We start from the raw sequence: 23,700 nt of genomic DNA, 5'->3' as shown, positions 1-23,700 counted from the left end.
TTAATGTAATTTGGGGGTACTCTTTCACTGATTTTGGTTAATTTAGCTAGGGGGTCAGTCTTTATATTTTCAAATAACCAAATCTTTGTTTGATTGGTTTTATGCATGCTTCTTTTAACCTCCATTTCATTAATTTATTCCCTGATATTTGTTTTTATTAATTAAATTTGTTACTTGACAACTTCATATGTGCATTTAAGGCATTCTGATTACCATCTCACTCACCTCTAGAGCTGGGAAGGGTAGGGTCCCATGAGCCCCTCTCCAATTCCTGATTGACTGCTGACAGGCCCAGCCTGTGTTGGCTGCCCCATTTGCTGAATCATCAAGTTCTCAATGGCCTTTTCATGCTCTGGAGGTAGGAGATAGAATTTCTCAGTTCTTTAATCCTCCAGCTATTACATTCTTTCCACCTCCTCTTCCGCAGTGTTCTGTCTTCAGCTGTATACTCACTGGTGAATTCATCAGGCTCCATGAATGATTTTATTATTTTTTTGCTGTATACTCTTTATTTAAAGTAGATGTAGAAATAATAAAGAGGCTAAAGAAAGGAGGTAGAAAAAGAAGTAGAGGAGAAAGAAAGTTAAATAAAGAGGATAAAGAAAAAGAGGAATGTAGAAGAATGTTAGGAACCAGAAGAGAATGTGCAAGAATTAGAAAAAAGAAAATAGTTGCCAGTGATGAGGAAGGTCCAAAAGAAAACTGAAAAGTCTTCAAATCAAATGAAAAGGAATGAAACTTAAAATATAAGATTTAAAATCTTATATAATATAAAATATATTTTATATCTTATATAAAATATAAGATTTATACTTCTTACTTAAGAAAGTAAGACAAAGTTATAATATGGAGTAAGGGAAATATAGGGCAAAGAATAAAGGAGGATGGGGAGGAGGAAAAAGAAAATAAAAATGATTGCCTAATAATGAAAAGAATGCATAATTAAGATAGGTGAATGTATGAGAGGGAATTTATAAAACACAAGTTGTAAATATGACAAACTAAAAATACTACTGAGAGGATAGACAAAGGGGAAACACACTAGGGACAGAGACAACAGGAAAAAGAAAAAGATAAAGCGCTGGTGTAGCTTCCCTTTAGGTCCTCACATATTGGAGGCTGCAAGATCATGAGCAGGTCTGTTGAATTTGTGGATTCCTATCTTTCCCATGATGCTGAGCAGTCTGCCCAACCTGCCTTCACCTCAGTTTCCCTTCTTTCAGGGGCCTCTTCTGCAACACTTTGCTTTGCAGTTTGTGGCTTGAGCAGGAACTCTCACTGTCCCAAGATTCCAGAGATTGTACCGCCTGGGATGTCTAATGCTCCAGGTGGGGGTGTCTCCCAAATGCATTCTGGATCCGGGAAGCAACCACAGCACTGAGATCTGTACAGGTGGAAGACCTAACTTTGTACTTCCAAGACCTTTGAAATATTAATCACTGCTGGAGGGATGCAACTGTAACTGTCAAGTAACCCATTGGCGCTTCAGAGTTCTTAGGTTCTATGCCAGTGAACATTTCTAAATGTTAGGCCACCCGCTGACCTTGGGCTCAGGGAAATCAAACTCTAGTGTTATTCTGAGTTGATGAAATGTACTCCCAGACATTAAGGGGGGGCTACTTTTAATGTGATTTCACTGCCTGAGATGGAGCTTCCTACCACCTGCATTTTTATGTTCATCAGTATGTAGTCTGCTTTCCACAACTGCCTCCCAGGGCTGTTTCTCACATTGGAGTGCCCTGCCCAGATCTGTCTCCAGTGACCATGAGGCGAGCTGGGAACAACAGCAGCTCTCAGGAGGTACTGGCAGCTTCCTTCACAAATGCTCTCCTCCCAGCAAGAGCTGGATGCCAACTGGGAAGCATTCTCCTGTCTTCCACCTGACTTCTGGAGTCTTTGTAGATGGTCTAGGGATGACTGTAGAGCACTCTAGAAAGTAAATGGCTGTGATGGGGAACATTTGGTCTCTGTCTCTGCTTCAGGGGAGGGCAAGTGTGACAGCAGATGGAAGACCTAGAACCTTTTAACAAGAAGGCATAGATCAGCAGAAGGCCTACAGCCACAGAGCTTGTCAGCAAAGCAGATCAAGACTAGTCATTAAGTCTTGAGAATCACCTCCTACTCCTCTGTCAGCAAAAAAAGAAGTAAGACTAGTCAGGTACAAGGTTTGAATCTTCCCAAGGCCCTTCTAGTTGGCCCTCTCATATCTCTGTGACCATTGCCCACTTGAGGCCACATACCACATGACATAGGTATCTATCTCATTCAGAGCCATGGGCAGTCCCCAGTTCCATACTAGCTTTCTGCCAAATCCCAACAGCCTGGCCCAAAGTCATCCAACTCCACTGCCTGTTCCTTGTTAGGACCTGGAAGGGAGAAAATGCCAGGGCCCTCTCTGTTGAGGGAGATGAGTCCCCACTGTCCCCAGGTACCGTGACATTCCTTCTACATTAGATTTCTGGGACTTTGAAATGGTACCCACAAACTCGGTGGCTCAAAACTAGGAAAATTCAAATTTCTGAAGTTCTGGAGGTGCTGGAAATTCAAAATGGAATTGTTGGGAGGATTGCATCTTCCTAGAGGTTGTAGGGGAGTCTGCCATGCCTCTCTCCTGGTTTCTGGTGGCTGCCGGCCATTTTTACCATTTCTTGGTTTGTAGACATGTGACTCTGGTCTCTGCTCCCATTATCACACAGCCTTATTTCTACTGTGTGTCTCTGTTCTGTTATGTGCCATTAAGGACACTAGTCATTGGATTTTTCACCCACTCTAATCAAATATAATCTCTCCCTAGGATCTTTACATTTGCAAACATTACCTTTATTCTAAATAAGGTAATATTCATAGGTGCTAGGGGCTATGACTTGAACTTACCTTTTGAAGAGAAAACAACTCAAACCATTATGCATCCTAATACCTCTGGAACAGAACAGCTGTCCAAGGAAGTATGGGAGCAGAAGCTAGTGTTGGGGGAACTTGTGGAAACCATTGGTCTTTGAGGATTCTCCATAAGGAATTTCCTTGCAAGACCATCATAACTCCCAGATTCCTCTCTCTACCTTTAACCTGGAGAATTATGCATACACTGACACTTGGAAGGCATGGCCTTGTGTTGGAAGCCCTTGAAGCCTTGAGACCTTCAGAGTGCACAGTCTTGGGTGGAAGGTGCTGTGCTCTGTATCCCCAGTCATCTTGCTATTGTCCCTTACTGTCACCTCTTTAGAAGCTAATGTTCAGCTTCTAGGGATGTCATTTTTAAATAAACTTATTTTGTAGTCCTAATAGCTTTGGACTTTCTTTTCTACACACAATTAGTTCAAGTTCTAAGGATAAAGCCAGGCTGCTGACATGGTTTTTTCTCCCGCATGTTGTGTATGATGCTCAGAAGGAACTCTTGAAGATGCCTTGAGACAGCTGTCTTGGGCCACCACCCTCCCTTCAATGTTATTAATAACACAGGCAAATGCATCAAATGCATGAGAAATAGGGAAGGTGGAGGCTTGAGAACCAAGGGGGTACACATGGCTGCAGGCGCCTACTGACCCAGTTTTCCTCCTTAGATAGACTCTCTCCTCTAATCACTCCTGTGTCTTGTCTCTTTTCAGGACTCTTCTTCAGCTGGACCTATTCCCACAGCCATCCCACGAGCTGCTGCAGTAGCTGGAGAACAGAGCCCGTCTCCCAAAGTCCAGCTGCCCCTCAATGTGTGAGCTGTCCTTTATATCTGTCAGCATTCTCTGCACACTGGCATTCACGCAAGTGGTTTCTAGTGGGATTTTTGGTGGTTTCCAGCTCATCAGTGTAGTTATGTACACCTAGTAGTGTTGCCGAAAAGGAAAATGCAGAAACAAAGTCCAGCAAGGTCTTTTAACATTGTTGTCTCCAGGATAGTTATGAGAAATAGGAGGAATTCAAAATATCTGACAGCATATGCACGGGTCTATCAAGAAAGGAGCCAACCATAGCTCGGAGTGGGTCTCAGAGATCCCTGAGATCTGGGGTGGCTAGAGGAGGGAAGGGTGTGGCAGAGCTGTAGGCAGGGCTGGGAGCACGGGCAGCAGCTTGGTCTTGCCTTCCCAGAAACAGCGAGTATTCACCCACCCTAAGTGCCTTCCTCAGGCAGGCCAGCTGCATGTCAGCCCCAAATATAACCACATGAATCACTGCTAGGAAGTGAGGTGTTTATCTTGTTGAGGAAATTTGCTCTGCTAAATTACAGCTTTTAAAAGATATGTGGAATTTTAAAACTCCCACTTAAATAGCCTTCTATAGAATTAGATGGGCTTCTGCATTTGGCAATGAGTTCACTCTCTTGAATGGATGCTTTAAGGTAGAGCAGATAAATTTGGCAGCTATACGTAAGGACAGAAAAGTCCATCAGTCCAGGCAAGTCAGTGGGATACTCAGAACCTGTGTGCTACAGAATGAAATGTTAGAGGAAAAATGCTTTTGGACAAAATAACTTGCTAAGTTCAAATTTTTCCTACAAAGCTGGGCTTATTGGGGGCACTCCTTTAATCCTGTCACTCAGGAGGCAGAAACAGGCAGATCTCTGTGAGATCAACACCAGCCTTGTCTACATAGCAAGTTCCAGGCCAGCTGGGGCTAACAGGAGACTGTCTCAAAAAGAAAAGTTTTCTAGAAGCAGCTTAACCACCCCAGTGCACTCTCATCTAGCTCACCAGGCTAAGTCCAGATGTTGGCATGGATAAGAAAGTTCTGAACACCTTCCTTTTATTTGCCCATGTTCATGATTAACCAAAATGATTACAGAAAACTGAAATTTATTCATTTTCCCCCTGGCTTAGTAAGTGATATCACAGGTTAGTCTTTAGGTTAAAATTCACGTTTTCACCAACACTGGACATAAGTATAGTCAGTGCCACTACATTTGGGAGTCCAGTTATCTTTTAATTCAAGAACCCATGGATGAAGAATATTCAAGAAGAAATTTCAGAGAGTTCCTAAAAGCAAACCTTGGATTTTCCATGCACCAATTACTATGCTGAATCCACATGTGTGAAGTGATGTGCAGACAGTGTATTCAGTATTATGTCACCTACCGTAGAGATGAGTTAAGTATACAAGAGAATGTGATAGGTTATATGTAAATACTGTGCTATTCTTTATAAGGGACATGGATTTTAGTATCCTGGGGGTCCTAGAGCCAATCCCCTGTGGATCCTGAGGGACAACTCTCCTATATCTGATTGTGTTCCTAGGTCTGCTTCTGTGTTTTCATACTAAGCCAGTGGCCAAGAAAAGTAAGAAGGATGAAAAACTGGATGGAGGGCACCATCCCCAAGGAAGGAGGCCCCTGTCCACAGGGGTTGGTTCTGATACAGTTCCCCAAATGAGAGGCAGGGCACAAGCTAGGTGATGAATCTGGATTCAATTTGGCATCCTTACAACTAGCTGAATGCTCAACAACTACCTACATTCCCCCGTAAATCAAAGCATCCTCTTCCTGGCTTTGGAAGTCTCCAATTTTTATGTATCAGATCAGTCACCAAAAAAGTCTTCTATAGTTTTGAGACTCAGGAGTTATGAGTGCTCCAAATATGTTATTGAGGCCTCAGCTGTGGTCACCATCATGTCCTGGATGTCTCTTCACTTTGACACAAAGCACAAAGGGCCTTTTTCCTTCCCAGACCCCTCTACTGTAGAAACAAGGTCACTGGGACCTACAGCTCTCCCCTTCCTCCCTTCCTACCTCACCCCCAGGGGATGTTGTCACTGTTGAGACTTCCATCTGCGTAGCTGTAAGGGAGACTTACTTATCAGATTATGTCCTTGAGTAGCAAAGACTTGGGGAAAGTGAGTCTGGAAGATAGCATACTGGTGATTTGAGCAGTAGATGAATTGAGGCCTTCTGAGGGGCCAGAGCAAACTTAAGAGTATACATTCCATAGCTGTCTACTGAGTTGCAAGACTATGCTTAGAAATCTCACACGTGTTGCAGAAATAGTCACAATCCACTTTGAAAAAATGACCATTAAAATCACATTTTATGTTATTCCCAGGGAACAAAAGATCAAATTGACTCTATCAGTTTATCAAGTAGGGCACTAGCCTGACCACCATCCACATACTTTGGTACAATTTTTCCTTAACTGACTATTCTTACTCAAACAGTAGCTGTGAGACATGTTCAAAAAATCTAAATTTGGCCCAGCATGGTGGCACATGTCTTTAATCCCAGAACTCAGGAAGCAGAAGCAAGCATATCTCTGTGAGATTGAGGCCAGCCTGGTCTACATAGCAAGTTCCAGGCTAGCAAGGGCTACAGGGAATGCTCCTCCATGGTCTCTAATTCAATTCTGGTCTCTAAGTTCCTGCCTTGAGCTTCTGCCCAGACTTCCGTCAGTGATGCATTATGACCTGGGAGTTGTAAGATGAAACAAACCATTTCCTACCCATGTTAGTTTTTGCCAGTGTTTTATAATAGCAGTAAACAAGTAATTAGGACAGAAATTGGTAGATAGAGTAGGATATTGATGTGGAAAGACTGACTATGATGTTTCAGGGAAGATTGTGGAAGTTTTGGAACTGAAAGTTTTGGAAGTGAAACGTTTGTTTTACTAGGATAATCAGTGCTGGTTAGCTGGGATTGAAAAAGCAGCTGTAGGACATGGTGGTACACACCTTAAACCTCAGCACTTATCAGGCAGAGGCAGGTGCATATCTCTGTGAGATTGAGGCCAGCCTGGTCTACATAGCAAGTTCCAGGCTAGCAAGGGCTACAGGGAGACCCTGTCGTAAAGCTAAATTTGAACATAAGATGAGTAAAATATTTGTAAATATTTTACTAAATATTTTTACAAAAAATATTTGTAAAAATAACTACAGCAGCTGTGCACCAAGGACCAAGGAGGAAGGGAGAGTACAAAAGGATCACTGCATGACTGAGTAGCACTGATCAGGTAGAGAACAGGAGGAAAGCAACAGAACCACTGTTGTCCTGTTCAGCAACCCAGCAGTGTGAGGCATCTCATGTGAGCAAAGCTGACAGTCATGGCCTGGACAAGAAGGCACAATACAGTCCCCAGATTCATAAACCAATCTGAGGTATGATTCACTTAGGGGTGGGTTGTCTGCATTACCCAGGACCAGCTTGGCAGCCAGTTCAGAAGACAGTCAGATAGTTGCTTCTGGGAAAGTGCCTCCAACATGGAGAAGATAACTTCAACAGTCAGTGGGATGTGATTCAAATACTTCCCATTGCAGGTACCTTCCCAGATAACAGCTGGGAAACCTCAGGGAATTCAGAAAAAGACAGGAAGAAAAGGGACGGCATCGTAAACCAGGAAAAGGAAGCTCAACGGAACAGAGGCCTCTAATGCTGTGGTGGAGACTGGGTCTCTGAATGCAGTTGTTAACATTGGCCACATGAAATGTGTTCTGCACAGCAAATAGGGGCCACCTACAGGCTATCCCTTCTCATGACCTTGGCACTGTTTGATGTTCAGAGACCACTGAGCCATTCTTAAGAGCAATGTGGGCTCCACTTTCTGGGGTACTGAAAAAGACTGATGCAGCTATACACAATTCATCACAGACTCATGAAACAACCAACTCTGCCCTGCAATGGGATGCATTCATACAATCAGACTTACTAAGACGAGTCAGCCAAGACTTATCCAGTCTAGAGTAGAAAGTCCTCAGGTGCTGTCCTCCAGAAGTGTATTGGAGGCCAGCCTCCAAGTCATCCTTGACAGGCAGCACCCCACTGGCTCCTCCCTATCAGAGGCTCCACTGTGCTAACCAGGCTAGGTCACATCACAACATCTGCTCCCAGGAAAGGGGTGCACAGCAGCAGAGTGCATGAGGCAAGTCACCTCATCACCTCACTGTACCAGGGCCTGCTCTGTCCTGGAAGACTTACCTGACCTTCCTATGCAGACTTTCACTCAGGACTCCTCTTGGTGCCTGTCACTTTATATAGAGGGAGCTCCTGCACAGATCCTGTCTACCATCTGTGTCTCTGAAGGCCACCCAATAACCACTGAACAGAGTAATGGATTGGTGGACATACATATCACCAGCCTACACCTGGGTGGCTCTAACAGAAAAAATGAAGAAAGGACCCCTTGTAGGAGGAATGGGGACACATCTTTCACTTACTAGAAAAGAAATATGAGCAAACCACCATCTGGAGAAGAAAGGGTGTGAAATGAGCGGAGGCACTAAAATAGTCTGATTCAGTCCATGATTAGAACGGAAGGGAAATCTGCAGGCAACTGCAAGCAAAGAGCTTGCCGAAGATACAGTGATGGTCAGCAGATTGTGTGACAACTAGCTGCACGTGGACACCCAGTACCCCACCCAGACACCACAGCTGCCAGCTTGTCCAGTCTGAGCACTGCCCTGAGGCACCAGGCATAGGACACAAGGCTGGGAGTAAGCCCCTGAATATAGGCACAAATTCATGCTGGAAGTGACTTTTCCTTGGCCACCTGCTAACAAGAGGCACCTTTTCTAATTGGCACAAAAGTCACATCCAGGATGCAGGGTGGTAGTGAGCCAATCCATGGTGGTGGCCCAGCTGACCTAAATGTGGTAGGAGACTGGCTTGAACACTCTAGAAGGCCTATGTTGAGCTAATAAAGCCTTCTGAAGCAGGTGGAAAGGAAGAGCCAGAAGAATGCCATCCACAGATATACCTGGCTCTCCCCAGATCCATGCCAGGCCCTGGACACATGTACAGTATGAGGGACATGTATCCACATGGGCTTGGCAGGGTACCTGAGCCATGTAGTTGTAAAGGACCAGTAAAATGTGGCACTACTGTGGCTATCACTGGGAACCTGACCATGAGTAGGGCACAAGTGGGCTGCTGAGACCGCCAAGCCCTGGTGCAGTCAGATGGAAATTGCTAGGTTGCTAGGGGCCTTTCTCTGGGTGCATATCTCTGGGTACACATGGATGCATTCTCTGAGTGACTTATAAAGAAAAGCAGATGCTGAGTGACGCTTCCTGCCCTGACAGCAAGTGTTCTCTCTACACAAATGCATGCCAAACACACAGATACCATGCACAGACAAGCCACCCAGCATGTCCATTTGCTACTGGTTTTCCCTCTGAGGCACCCAGAGAGAGAGATGAGGAAGAAGAGAGATATTTTAAGGTGAACTCAGGCTTATTTACATTTTGCTGGCCCAGCAATGTGTACCTATAAGCTAAACGTGAAAAACTGACATCAGAGGAAGGATTGCTCACCAGGCAAAGCAAATTTAAAATAGAGATTAGAAGGTCAAGGGGCTGGAGTGATGATGGCTCAGCAGTTAAGTGCCGGTGCTACTTGTGCAGAGAACCTGAGTTTATTCTCAAGAAACGACATAGAGTGCCTCACAACCGTGTATGATTCTAGCTCCAAGGGGTCCAACACTTCTGGCCTGTGTGGCCAGTGTATTCACACACACAGACTCAGGCAAGTGATTAAAAATAATTTTAAAAATCAATCTTTAAAAAAGACTAAAAGGACAAATTTATCAGTTCCCCACTGCAGACTATATGGCATCCCCTGTGAGGTATGCCTGGCAGGCCTCTACTCAGGTGGCAGGTGCCTCCAGGGACACACTTCCCCCTTGCTGTGCTTGGCCAGGCGTAAGACTCCCATGGTGTCTTGGCCACATCCTTGGGCTGTGCTGAGTGCCCACGTCACAGACCTGGCCTTGACTCTAAATGTGCAAGAACAGTGCAGATTCTTAGACTTTTCCAGTCTCTGTTTCCCCAGCTGTGAAACCTTAGGACCCATGTGGAGCTTAGGTGAACCCATGTGTCTAGCACACAGCAGACACTGACTTTCTGCTGTCTTCCCTTTACCCTGGCTCACCTGTGGTCCTGTGGGGCCACAGTTCTGCAGGGCTGACACCTGATAAATAGGGTCTCAGAGAAAATCAGAGTTGGTGACTATGCTGTGAGAAAGTGGAAGCACGTTGGTCTTCAGGATTCTGGCACTTGGAAAGGACGCTTCTCTCTTTCTGAACAACAGTATCTGAGGGCTCTGTATCCATGAGCATGTAATAAATAAAATGCCCCGGGCATCCCACTCCTAAGAAGCTACATGTCCTGTGTGAAGGAAGAGGTTTAATGAAGCATAAAATCCAATCTTATCTTTCTGCAAACCTAAATGATGCATCTCTCAGCAGCTTCTATACTGAGGGAAGTGGGCACTAAGCTGGCTCTCTCATTCATGGTGGTGTGCCTGAATGCTCAGTTCCAGCTGGGCAGATAGAGGCAGTGAAGGCTCAGCTATGTTAATTTTCTAGTTTCCCATTTCCCTGCCTTTTTATTTCATTAGAAACCACATCTGTTTAAGGTAAACATGAAATGTTAAAAGAATCCTTTTCTGATTTAAAGGTCTTAAGATGACTTGAGGCATTTGATATAAATAATCTTCAGTTTTAGTTTTAGCAGGAAAATATGGAAATGCTCCTTTTAACGTTCAGACACAAGTTCAAAGTCCTTGTTCCATTAAATCACACAGGGACTCTAAAATAATGAGTGAAAGCTAATCAGCTAACTCCCCAAAAGTAAATGGCCTTCAGTCTTCAACATCTGCTCCTTCAAGGCCTCAAGAATGACTGTGAGACCTGTCAGAAGTTGGTGGGCATTTATCATAGCTGCTCACAGTCTTTTCAGTGCAGTGTGTGATTCCCGGATATGACAGGAGATGCTAACTGACTCCCATTCACTAAGCTCAGATTTGAGTAGATGTGCATCCCAGACTTGAGTGAATTCTGTCCACTCTGGGCAGTTCTTTACTCAGCAGGTAAGTGGGTAGGGATGGCTTCATCCTGGTAAAGAAAGCAGCACTGTGGGCCAGAGCAGGCTTTCTCTGTCCATAGCCCTGCACTGTTACACATGGAGGTAGCCTCCATACCTACAACACACATCAGCAAAGCAATCTTAGTCTTGACTCCAAACCACAGCCTTTACTTTGTTTTAACATGTATTTGTTGAGAATCTACCCCATGCCCGGTACTGAGGAGAGAACATTGAACCATCAGCTACCCTCTATCCTCATGGAACAGTGTGGTGGGTGAGGGATGAGAACAGCAGACAGATGGTGGTAAAAATGTCCTGAGAGAGAGGCCTGTGTGGTATCTTCACAGAACACCCAGGAGCAGCGCATCCCTGAATAGGGTTTACTGCTGCCCTTCTCCAGACCCCTTTGAGTACAGACCTCTCTGCACCTACAGTCAGCCCCCTCAGGAAGGGGACATCCATCAACAGTGGTAGCCTCACGCTCTATCTCTGCTAGGAAAGTTCTCTGTGCCAAGAGAACACTGCTGCTCAAGCCTCAGACTGCATGGGAATGAAGTGAGAAGGCCAAGAGATGAGAGAAAAAAATAAGAAAATTGAACTTCTGATGCCTTCTTTAGGCAGTTGCCCCACCTGAGAACCTCTCCATAGGAAGGCATGTGCAAAAGCGTATCTCTAATAAAAGTACTTGAGCCAAACTTGCTGAGAGTCCTGGCAGGGATAGCCTCTGCAGGTGGATTCAGGGAGTTGGGATGCTTTCTTGCAGGTATGCTCTGATGTCACATGTTCAGTGATCTGAGGCTACATGTATACCTGACTGCACAGAGTTCCAGCAGCCCCTGGTCTCTGCAGGTGTGACATGCAGCCAACAGTGACCAGGGGAGAGAAACTTTGTCTGGCTGCAGCCCTCAGCCAACCCATGGACCCTGTTCTCTGGAAGAACACAGGTTGTAGGGTCCCAGCTCACCTCTGTACCCACCAGGCTCTGCACAGCACCAGCAGAGCTGGTGAGAACAACAGAAATGGGTCACCAACCTTTGTTTAACGGGCTGGAGTATCTTGGGCCCTGCTCCCTAGGCAGTTGATGAGCTCCAGGGCTACTTCCCCTGTTACCATGGAGGGCATACATAAACCTGGTGAGATTTGGGCTGCCTAGTGACCCGTACAACTCCCAGGACCCATCAGTCATTCTCATCAGCATTCTGCTGTGTCCAGAGTCAGATACTGTTCTCACAACATCAAGGGACAGAACAAGGGCAGCTTAACAAGGATTTATGGTTTGTTTCCTTAAGAGTGGGCTCACATCATGTGTCATTCTTACGGAATCCTGCAATCCCAGCCATCTTGGCTCCCTCTGCTTCTGCCCCTGCTGTGAAGAATTGTCTTTTCCCACCCTATCTCCATGGTGCATATACAGTATATATGGACTGTGGTGTGTAAATGTAGTCTTCACATGTCTTTCCTGTTGGTAGTATCCCCTCTGTGGCCATGAAAGAGAAAGATCATACCCTGGTTCTCTCATCTGTCATATGGGCATAGTGTTCACACTGGATCTACAGTCCCCTGGGAGGAGGGTCCTCTCTGGATGGCTGCTTGTCCCAGAAGTCCAGTGTATTGTTAGTGTTTGTCTTATCACACAGGGAAACAAAGAACATGCACCTTGCTTTCATCCTTAGACATGTCCCTAGGCAAGAAAGGCCTATGAACAAAGGATATAAAGTCTGTACCTAGTAGAACCAGAGATCCATGATTAGTAGGTTGCAAAGGGATAAGAGATTTGGTTTGAAGGCCAGGAAACCTTTGGTTTCCATAGGACTCTCATTTTGTTCTAGACTCTTCTTCAGGGCTTCCTTTGTTCTTACATGAATCCTAGTGTGCTGTGTGGTTTCTGCTTCGACATACTATGAAGGCCCCTTCTAGAGTCAGGAGGGCCCTGTGGGAATTCTGGGCATCTATCAGCCTCTGATACCTGCTATATTTCAGGAGCCTCCAGGAGCTTACTGCCCCGGGACAGGGTCAACAAGACCCCCATCCCCTGTCTTGGTACAAGATCCTCAAGCTGGCTCATCTTTCCTCACCTGTGGAACTGAGGCCTCCATCCACTTTCCTAGCTGAATCTTGTGAGCAAATGTCTGATGCAGGTTCCTCCAGCAGTTCAAAAACCAGCTGGTGCCTTGTATCCAAAAGGAGCAGAGCCCTTCTGCCAGTTTTTCCAGTCCTCACTAGTAATGCAAGTACATTAAGGTATCTTTGGTATGTCACAAGACGGGTTGATGTATGTTCAGCCTTATCTGCAAATAAGGCTTAAAAGTATAAGTCAAATTGTTAATAACAGTACAAATATTACTAGGAAACAGGCAGTCACAAATATCTCGTGAGGCCACCCTTTCTGAAAAGAACCCCAGAGTTCTAGTCCAGCTCAAGCTGACTAGATAAACCTGACAGGAATACCAGGTCCAGCTAGTTTAGTGGATATAGAAATTTCCCTGAGATTCCTCTTGCTCAGAATATCAGACTATAGATAGCATAGAGAAAAGGGGAAAACTTGTAAGATCCAGAAACCAGGTCCAGGGTACAGGTAGGAGGTATCCTGGAGTCTGGGCATCACTCTGCCTCACTGGGCCTCTTCTGTGGTACAGAATAAAGAGCTCTACCCACGTAGCTCCTGGCCATCCTTTTCCATAGACTAGGGCACTGCTATGCCTTCTGCAGACCCACAGTACCAGGAACACACTTGCCTTCTTCCTCCAACCTCAAAGATTTGTGGTAGGATGGAGTCAGGTAAGGGGTGTATGAGCTTGTTGTAAACTGTAGAGCCCTGCAGACACCAGCTACTCTTTAGGTTGGGTTCCTCTAAAGATGAGCTCTGTATGCCCTGTGCCTGCTCTCTTGTCCACCATGTCCCTCAAAGATGTTCACTGACCCTTGGCTTTGTCCTCTGCCCACAGGTACTTGGCCCTCTATGCATACAAGCCCCAGAAGAATGACGAACTAGAATTGCGCAAGGGTGAGATGTACCGTGTGCTCGAGAAGTGCCAGGATGGCTGGTTCAAGGGGGCCTCACTGAGGACCGGGGTCTCCGGAGTGTTCCCCGGAAACTATGTGACACCTGTCTCCAGGTGAGAGCCTGGAAACCTGGGCCAGAAGGGAGCAAGGAGTACATTCCCTTAACGCTGTATAAACTCTGGAGGCCGCACCATGGGCTGGCCCCTGGATACACTCGGTCCAGAGGTGGTGGGGACATTTTAATTCCTGTTAGGGAGTGGCTCCCCTGCTGAGTCTGGTTTCTTGGCTTTGCTCAGTGAATACTGACTACTCAGGAGATAAAATGAGAGCAGGAGCTGGAGTCAGGGCAGCAACAGCAGTTGAGTGGGGATCTCAATAGCAAGATCTCTAGAGCATGTGTTTGAGTGAGGCCAGTGTATGTACATATATGCAACATGTGGAGGGTATTATCAAGTGTAAATTCTCATATAGGTGCTCATGAGTACAGTGTGTGTGTGTGTGCATTGAGTATGGGGCATGTGCATGCATATAATAGAGTTGTGTAATACGTATAAGCGTGTCTTCATTCAGTGTATACCCCACATTGGTGTGTGTACCCATACATGTGCATGTGTGCATGTATTTACAGTTTGATGTGTGTATTGTCTATGCATGTGGGTGTGTATAGTGTGTCTGTCCATGTATGTGCATGATACAGGTACAGTTGCATATGTGTCTATGTGCAGTGAGCACAGCATGTATGCATGTGCATAGCAGATGTGAATTTGCAGTGTGAGCACAATGTGTGTGTGTGTGTATATATATATATATACATATATAGTATGTACAGCACATATACAATTTTAATATGAGAACAGTACGCACATATATGTCATGCCTGTGTGCACAGAGTGCATCAACATACCCAGATCTGTAAGATGTAAAACACACAGCCATGCAAAGGAAAATGATACATGCCTTAAAGTAATAATTGTTAACTGGTAGCAAGCATTATGAGGAATTTAAATTTTTTTCTTCCTTGTACTTTCTAGCATTTTACAAATCTGGATTATAAAACTTATAAAATAAAAAAGTAATTATTGAAGTTCACTGAAGAGGAAACTCAGAGTTGTCTGAGAAGTTTCCATGTTTTACGAGGTCCCTGAATGGCTGTCTCAGTGTCACTCACAGCATCCCCTTGAGGCACAGTCCTGTGTCAACACTAGAGGACATGTAAATAAACCAAAGATGTGACACTTGGGTTTTGACTGTCTTTGGAAGAAGACTGTGAGGAAAATGCTGAATCATCCCTGTGCCTGCCTCAATTGTCAGACTGATGTGTCCCAGTGACTTCAGAAGGTGCCTGGGAAGACATATTGTTGGTGTCATGGCTTAGGGGACCTGGGTATTCTGCAGCCAGGGCTTCATGGAGTATACTCAGAGGCCTGGGGAGAACAGCTGACCTGAGGTCCTGGGGAAGGGAGTTATAGACACAACGTCTGTGCTGAGTGATCCTTCACTCAGGTGACTCTCAGCAGGGAGAAGCATGAGGAGCAAGCTGCAGGGGACCTTCACGAAAGCCCTCTGCCCTAAACCGTGCTACCTAGGCAGAGAGGTGGCTGCTTAGGGCATGAGCTCCCGACATGTCCCTTGGGGAATTTGTACACTATAAGCACAGTGTGTGTGTGTGTGTGTGTGTGTGTGTGTGTGTGATGTATGTGCAACACATGTACATTTGTAAAATGAGCACAGCATGAGTAGGGCAGCTTGACCAGTATACCTGCCTACCCCTTACCCAATCCTGGCAAAACCTGAAGCCTAGAATCCTCAGCTGTGGAAGGAGTTTCACCAGCTTCAGTGGTTCCCCTCACATACTCCAGGTCTAGAATGCATCTCCACCTCTTCCTACTACCCAGTAAAACTTGGCCTCTCCTTCAGGAGCTGGGTCTTAAGTGCACTTTCTAAGGAAAGCTGTGTCCTGTGTCCCTGTCCAAAGCCTGTGAGTTCTGCTCATTATGGGTCATGCAGAGCCACTTGGGCACAGCAGCCATCTCTAGCTTTGCACCCCAAGGTCCTTGCATACTATTTTTACATACTAGGTGCTCAATAAGTGAAGGTTGAGTAAATCTGGTAGTTCTGATAAAAACTCTGTGATTAGGATTGTCCACATCCTGCCAGGACTTTGCTATATAAAGGCTGGATTGGAATGAAACTGGAACTCTGGGAGACCTGGGCCACCTGAGCCTGTGCCCCTCATAAGTTGCTGACTTCCTTTGAGCCCCTCTCTTCAGCTAGATATGTTTTCAGAGCCAAGAAGACCATAAAACAGATGTCCCTGCAGGTCTGACTCTGGTGGCTGAAGTACTAGGATGTCCCTGATGTCCTCTGTAGTTCCTCAAAAGAAGGAATTTCCAGGATTCCCCAAAATCAGTATCTCAGAGGTCTGGGCTTCACAGCTGGGCATACAACTTACCACAAAGTGGGAAAGCTGGCTTTGGTCTTTATTCATAGTAGAAGGCTGTCCCTTCTGAGGTGCTGTCCCAGGACTGCCACTATTAATTATCCTCACTGTATCCATCAGGACAGGTATGGAGGGACCTCAGGACAGGTATCAGAGGGACAAGAGAAAACCTAGCTTGTATGTGCAGACCTAAAGCTACCTTCTGCCCAGACCTAAGTCATCTCAAAGTACTCTGACATAGAGAGATGCATGCATAGAACTGGTTTATAGCTGTGCTCCTACAGGACTTGGGCTGGCATGCTGGCAGTCCACCCTTTCAGTAGAGGCAAACTTCAGGATGGCCCTGACGCTGAGGAAGAACCACCATGCCAGTGGCTCCTTAGCAGTGATCCCCTTTCTGGGAGGCCCCTCTCCCCACAACTGCTACACTGAAGCCCCTCTGAATGCTATGGGTCTCTTCTCCACTTGGAGGAATCTACCAGGCCACAGAGAGGTAAAGGTGAACCTGGCCCAGGAAAGGCAGGGGCTAGGCAGAGCCTCTTATCCCACCATGCCTTCTGCTGTCTTATGAGAGAAATTCTAAAGAGACAGGAATTGGAATTTACCTAGTCCCTGGACGAGTAGAACACGTTTTAATCCCCTTGAACCACAGCCCAAAGGAGCTTATGAGCCCCAAACTCCACCCCCAGAGCCAAGGCATGAGTCGAAGCAAATACATGAATAGAGAAAGAGTTCAATGTCATTTCCAGTGATGCTGTGCTCATCTCTTATAAAATGGTTTCATCCAGGAGCTTTGGAGTGAAAGGGCATCTATTTGAGATATAAAGAAGCAAGTTCCCTGACATTTTCAGAGGGGAATAGTGTTGCTGCCTGGGCCCTTTTCCTGTGGCTGGCAGAAACATTAGGGTGCTATGTCCAGTAGGAGTCAGCACAGTGTCCCCACCATGCTCTAGATGTGTCTTCTAAAACATGACTGAGCCCACCATTCTTTCTGGTTATGTTAGAAGCGTGTAGCTCTTTTTCAGCATAATCAAGCATAGCTGTGATGCTAGATACTTGATTAGGATCATTCATCTCTTCCTTAGAGTTCTTTGTTTCATGAATCTTCATTTGGGCTACATGAAGGATACTCTTCTCAGTTTGATCTCTGGGCATACTTCAACTAAACACTGTTTTATATTGTTTTAGGACTTTCATGGACCCACTTGACCTTCATCTCTCAGACCCTGTGGGTCAAAACTGGCCTTTGCCATGGCACATATGCTGATTTTATCTGAGCCTACTCACTGATGTGATTTTGCTTATTTCTCTAGGGTTCCTGGAGGAGGGGCTGGGTCACCGTGGAATAATGTGCTTGGAGGGTCTCCGTTGGCCAAGGGGATGGCAACCACCATGCACCCTGGTGGTGGAAGTCTGAGCAGCCCAGCCACTGCCACAAGGCCTGTTCTGCCCCTCACCACACCACAGGCCCACACGCAGCTCCCAGCTGCCTCCCTACCGACAGGCAGCTGCCTTCGGCACACAGCCCAGACAACAGCCAGCCAGGCCCATGGCACCATCCCAACAGGTATGGATACAGACTCTTAGGGATTTTCCCTGACAGGGATTAACAAGAGGATTCCTGGGACACATATTAGATACATTTTGGCCCAGGTCTCTAACAAATCAGCATGTGGTAAGCGTCAGGTTTGCTTAAATGCTGGAGCTGACAGCGTGACTATGGTCTCAGCTTCTCCTTGTATAAAATGAGATGGTATGCTCACTGCCTAGGGTGACTGTGCAAGGATGATATTTGCATGTACCTTGTGCTATTCTGTAGAGAATAGGAATATGTAACACATATGAGACAAAAAAGTAAACAGGAATTCTTACTGAAAGTTCTAAGGGGGTGGAATTTAAGGGCAGTGTGAGGATTTTAAACCAGGGAATAACACTTTATCAGAGACCACCATGACACAGGGGAGAGAAGATCTGGCATGGGCAGCCTGAGCCTAAAAGTAAGAGGCAGCTAGAGAGAGTGAGAGGCTGAAATGGGCCTGACCAAGTGAGGGGCTGTGGCGTGGGCAGAGGGCAGGGCGCTCCTAATGAGGCACAATGGTTCCATCTGAGAGAGGAACTGTAGAGATGGAATCCTGGATCTAGAGGAACCAAGTCCAGGATGCAGATTATGGAACTTGTTACTTGGGAGAATGAAGTAGCGTGCCCAGCCAGGAAGATTCCAGAGAGGAACTGGCTTATAGAAAGATGGTAAACCAAGTTTAGACATGTGACTTTGAGAGATGCAGTGGGTGTGGGGCACCCTGGGTGTCTTGAATGACTTAGAATAATTTTCCCATATGAGAGTAATATACCATATTAAGAATATCCTCTTCCTTTCCCCCTTATTCTTCCTCTTCCCCCTTCCTCTCTTTGTCTCTCTTTATCTCCATATCTCCTACAAACATACTCATACACATGGTAGAAGGCAACTCAGTAGGTCCAGGCTGTCCTGTAGGTAAGGAAGAGACATATGGCCCAAATCTGGGAATAGATACTCCTGAACATGCTTCCCTTCTGAAGGGAAAACATAGGAAACCATGTGGATTTCCTTTAAGATTGAAAGAAATGGTTGAAACATTTTGCATTTCAGGGACAGCAGGAAAGAACTTTGGTGTCCAGTGTCCAGCACCATCAGCCTGTGGACATATGTGCTCAGTATCTAACACTACCAGAGGGTTCAGGGTAAACTCTGATACCTGATGACAAGTGATATCAGTTGTAGACTCTGGTGCCAGGTATCTGGTACCATCTGTGGGCACAGGGTAGACTCTGGTACCTGGCATCCAACATCATCAGTGAGTGCAAGGTGAAGTTCTTATGGATTTCAGGGGGTGTTCATGCCCAACAGGAGCAGAACTAGCATGAAACAAGGTTTTCCAGGCACTGTCCTGTTGGAGAGCCTTCAAGACTAACTCTAAAAGACCAGCGAATCCTACAGCTGTCCACTAGTCTTTCATGAATATCTGTTTTTACTTATATTAGCCAAGATTTCAGTCTATGTTTTTGTAACTTTGTCTGGTGGTATTCTGAATGCGTAGTTGTCTATATCACGAGTTCTCTCAGCCATTTTACCTCCAAGATCCCACCTCTAACCTTCAGACCAGCCACACTTAAACCATTGTTTAAGGTGACCTGCTGGTGTTTGTTGGTGCCCACTATTTAGAGGTATAGCTGCTGTGGCAGCCAATTGATCTATAATTTTCAGCTGAACTTACAGACTGGTCAGCAGCTTTCCAATATGTTGAACTCCAAGATGCTGAACTAGAGGGTATCAGGATGCTGGTACAATTACCAGGTAAGACCAGGGCCAGTAAAAGGCCTGGACCAGGTATCTTCTGGTTGTAAACATCTCATCCAATCAGCCCAGCATGTCATACAAGTGTGTCTAGACTGAGCAGCCCTATCGACAAAGCAGCCTTGAGTTATCTGCACAAAATAGCCAGCATAATGGCCTTTCTACACCATGCCTCACTAGAAAGTTTCCAATTCAAAAAGAGAATGAAACCTTGCCAGTCATTACTCCTGTATGCAATGACAAGCAGTATCAAAAGAAATTGGTTTGGCTCAGGGCAGCACAGCATTGTGTCTCAATAGTCTATCACCATAGCAACTACGATGGTGTGACAAGCATTCTCCTCCATCAGTTTAATTTTACATGTGAGTTGAGTGAGACGTGGAAAGGCTAAATGGCTCCCCTAGTGCTGTCCAACGTAATGCTTGTCCCTATGCTGTTGCCGTTGTGCCCAGGTTAAAGAATGGCTCCCACCAAGGCATATCAGTAAATTAAATGCCACTAGGCTCCCACAGCATTTTCCACTTCATTCTGCATTTAGAGAGAAAAGCACTGTTGACAGTACAAGTAATGGATTGTTCGCAGCAGTAATTGCCCATTTCAGCAAATCCCAGCCCTGAGTTGGGAGGGATTTCAACAATGTTCCCATTTGGAGCCAGAGGTGGGCAGTTTGACAGGGGTTTAATTGCATTGGCCATTGCATCCAATATGGTTTGTTTTATTTAATGTACCCCCCCTTTTCAAGGACAGAGCACCCCCCCCCGAAAAATGCCCATGCTCCTTATGTACTCATGTTAGTACTTAGCAGGGGTAAGAGCCCCATACAGCCATCTATTCAGCAGCAACAAAAAAAAAGTACCCAGAAAAGAGCTAAGTATAAACGCAATCCTCCCCAAGGATCTGGAAATGCAGAGAAAATCAAAGACCCTATTTCTGCCCAGTTAAGCGAAAGGCTATGAAGATAAAATTCTTCAGTAGAACTTGAAAAGTGCTGTGGTGGAGACATTGGCAAGGCATTAAGGAAGCATGAAGAGATAAGTCATTCAGATCCAGAGGAAAGAGAAGTAATGGGAAAGGTGCCTGAAATACTTTTAAGAAGTCACAATCCCTGGAACCCTAAAAGGCAGATAGGACCTGTCTAGGCAGACGGGAAGTGTCCGAGGCCGGAGAAGCAGCCCGGGCAAAGTCATGGTACTGAAAAAGACAATAGCTCCTCATTAGGGTAAGTCCATTTAGTTTGATGTGGCTGGGGCAGAGGTGTGGGAGGCGAAGTCTAATGTGGGTAGAGCAGTTTCTCTGCAGAGACAAACATTAAATATGAAGGATTTGGTGGAACTCAGCTTGCAAGGTAGCAGAGAGAGGAGTGTGCAAAGAGAAGGCCAGGTAAAGAGCCCTGGAGGTAGCAGGGGCCTAGGACGCTTGGAAAGGGAGAAAGGTTAGAAGGGCTATAACGAGCAGGCAGGGTAACGACCATGCTTAGGCAGTGTCAAGGAGTTCAGGTTTTTCTCTGAAGGGGGTGGGGGCATTAAAGAGTTTTAAGTAGATTTGAAAGATCAAGCTAGACCCCTGCTTATGTCCCAAGCTGCAGCCATGAGGAAGGACTCACCTCCCACCCTCAACAACTAATAAAACCAGACAGAGACACTAGACATTAGACAACCAAGGACAATGGTCCTTGAGGAAGGTGCCAGCTGACTGTGGCACAGGAGGACAGCCAGGTGGAGCCCAGCAGGGCATAGCAAAAATGACTGGAGTTGCAGAGTGGAGGACCGTAGAGAAGACTGCAGTTCAGGGAAAGTTCTGAATTCTGCTGAGAACTAATCAGCATATGCATATGAACAAATTACTCAATGCCAGGAAAAGAACTAAAGAAAGGATTAGTACTAACAGCTCCCAGAATACACACAGACTAGAAATAACGCCTGTTCTCACCAGTCAGACTGAAAAAAGAAAAAAAAAACTCCACATTCACAGAACATCAAGTAGTCAACACAGAAGGACCTGGCCTCTGTGGGGAGCCGAACACAGGTCCAGTTGTAGTTCAGGAAAAGCAAGAATCAAAAGTTGAGACTGATTCCAGTTAATTAAACTGTCACAGAACAAAGCTCAAGAATATTTCTTGAAATTCAGAAATGTCTTGTTCTTCAAATACCATAAAAATCAACATGTTGGCTATACCAGAGAAAATACCAGGTGTGCAAAGAGACAGGAAGTTGTGGCCACAATCAGACAATTGATAATCAAATAAGCATAAATATTAAAAATTTAGCAATTTGAAGGCATTAAGACAGATACAGCTGCATTCTATACATTCATAAAGTTGAGATTGGAAAATACTGAAATGAATCAAATCCAATTTCTAGAATTAAAAGTACAGTGTATGCAATGGAATTAATGGCAAATTAGACATTGCTGAAGAAAAAGTATTAATTGAAGGTATGGCTGTGGAAACTATGAAAAATGAAGCACAGAGAGAAAAGAGAGCAACCAGTATTCCTCCCAGCTCTAAAGCCTACAGCAACAATGGCTGGCCCAGAAAGACATCCCCAGTGGTGCAGTACTGGTACTTTTATCCTGGGAACAACCGACAACTGTCTAATTGGACTTAAGGTTAATGCAGTGGGAGGGAACTCATGCCTGGTACAGTCAACTATCCCATGGCTGGAGAGGTCATTGTCCTAGTTAGATTCCTGTGACCATGATGAACACCATGACCATAAGCAACTTGGGAAGAAAAGAATTTATTTGGCTTATACATCCTGATCACTGTTCATCATTGAGGGAAATGAGGTAGGAACATAAGCAGGGTAGGAACCTAAAGGAGGGTACTGAAGCAGAGACCTTGGAGGACTTTTGTACAGGCTTGCTCCCCTGGCTTGCTCAGCCACTTTTCTTACACAGCTCAGGGATGGCACCACCCCCAAAGGGCTGGACCTTCCTACATTAGTTAACAATCCAGAAAATGCCCCCCAGACATTCTCACATGCCAGTCTGATGGAGGAAATTCCTCATTTGGGGTTCCCTCTTCCCAAATGACTCCAATATGTAAAAAGTTGACAAAAACTAACCAGCACAGTCATAGATCCTAGAGGAGAGTCTACTACTGCCATTTCCCTAAATCAATATAATTTTTAACTGTATTCCAAATCTTTATCCTTAAACCCACAGATAGTGTAGCTCTCATCCCCTCATGAAAGAAGCTTCTTTCTGCAACAGATGGGATGATTACAGAGAGTCACAGTGGAGTACCCAGCCCCAGTGGACACATCTGAAATGTAACCCCTACACTAAGACTCTGTTAACATTGCACAAGAGGGGTTAGAAAGACTGTAAGAGCCAGAAACCCAGGATGCCTACTGCTGGATAGCTAGTGTCTTCCAGACATGAGAGGGATGCTGTAACCATGAAACCTCAACAATATGATTGCTTAAATAAGATGTGAATAATGACAGCACCAGCTGACATGCCAGTGTGAGTGGGGGGAATTTCACAAGGCAGCACCCCTAGATGAAGAGCTACAGGCAACCAGTGGCTGCTGAGTGAGAGAGGGAGAATGAGCTTTCTCCAGGGACGAGCTCCCTGTCAGGTTATCCATTCCCAAGGGGTCAGCCTTGAACATACATCCTAACAGAGAACTATTCAGAGTCTGCTTGAAAGAAGTTGGACATAAGGAGATCCAAATGACAAAGTAATGAAGAGCACTAAAAGTGGGAATAACATAAATAAAACCATGAGTTTGCTTCTTTATGTAGCTTTACAATATAACTGACATTTTAAACAAAATCAAAACAATGCTTTTTTGTATTTAAAACTTATATAAAATTAAAACCTAACAAAAATGCAAAGGCCAGGGAGAAAGGGAAGTGCTTCAGACTGCCGTGAGGCTCTTGTGTGGTGTTTGAAGAGCTGTAGGACTGATGGTAAGTAGCTGAGATTAAACTAAAGATGTAAACAACCATTCAGGATGAAAAAAAGAGAGTAAAGGAGATGAGATCAAATTACAGAAACATTTAATTAGTCCCAAAGAAAAGATTAAAAGATTGGGAAGGGATTGAAGAATACGTAGATAAAAGAGGAAACATGCAGTAGAATCTAGGTTTAAACTTAATTATATAAACCATCACATTAATGTAAGTGGTCTGAATAAATCCAAATA

General features: G+C 45.2%; 1 protein-coding gene across 2 annotated transcripts in view; it reads left to right on the top strand.

The window, feature by feature from the left end:
• The window catches only part of Sh3rf3 (SH3 domain containing ring finger 3), a 363,624-nt gene that overhangs the window by 295,606 nt on the left and 44,318 nt on the right, over positions 1 to 23,700 (top strand). For both annotated transcript variants that reach the window (XM_029570648.1, XM_029570647.1), the window contains 3 exons: positions 3,606 to 3,706; positions 13,716 to 13,886; positions 17,527 to 17,780. In XM_029570648.1, the coding sequence (XP_029426508.1) occupies positions 3,606 to 3,706; positions 13,716 to 13,886; positions 17,527 to 17,780 (526 nt within the window). The remainder of the gene's footprint in view (positions 1 to 3,605; positions 3,707 to 13,715; positions 13,887 to 17,526; positions 17,781 to 23,700) is intronic.

Source organism: Nannospalax galili, unplaced genomic scaffold (assembly GCF_000622305.1).
Source record: "Nannospalax galili isolate Female #2095 unplaced genomic scaffold, S.galili_v1.0 scaffold323, whole genome shotgun sequence".
Classification (NCBI taxonomy): domain Eukaryota; kingdom Metazoa; phylum Chordata; class Mammalia; order Rodentia; family Spalacidae; genus Nannospalax; species Nannospalax galili.
Note: the sequence above shows the minus strand (reverse complement) of the source record. Positions and strands in the feature narration are given on the sequence as shown.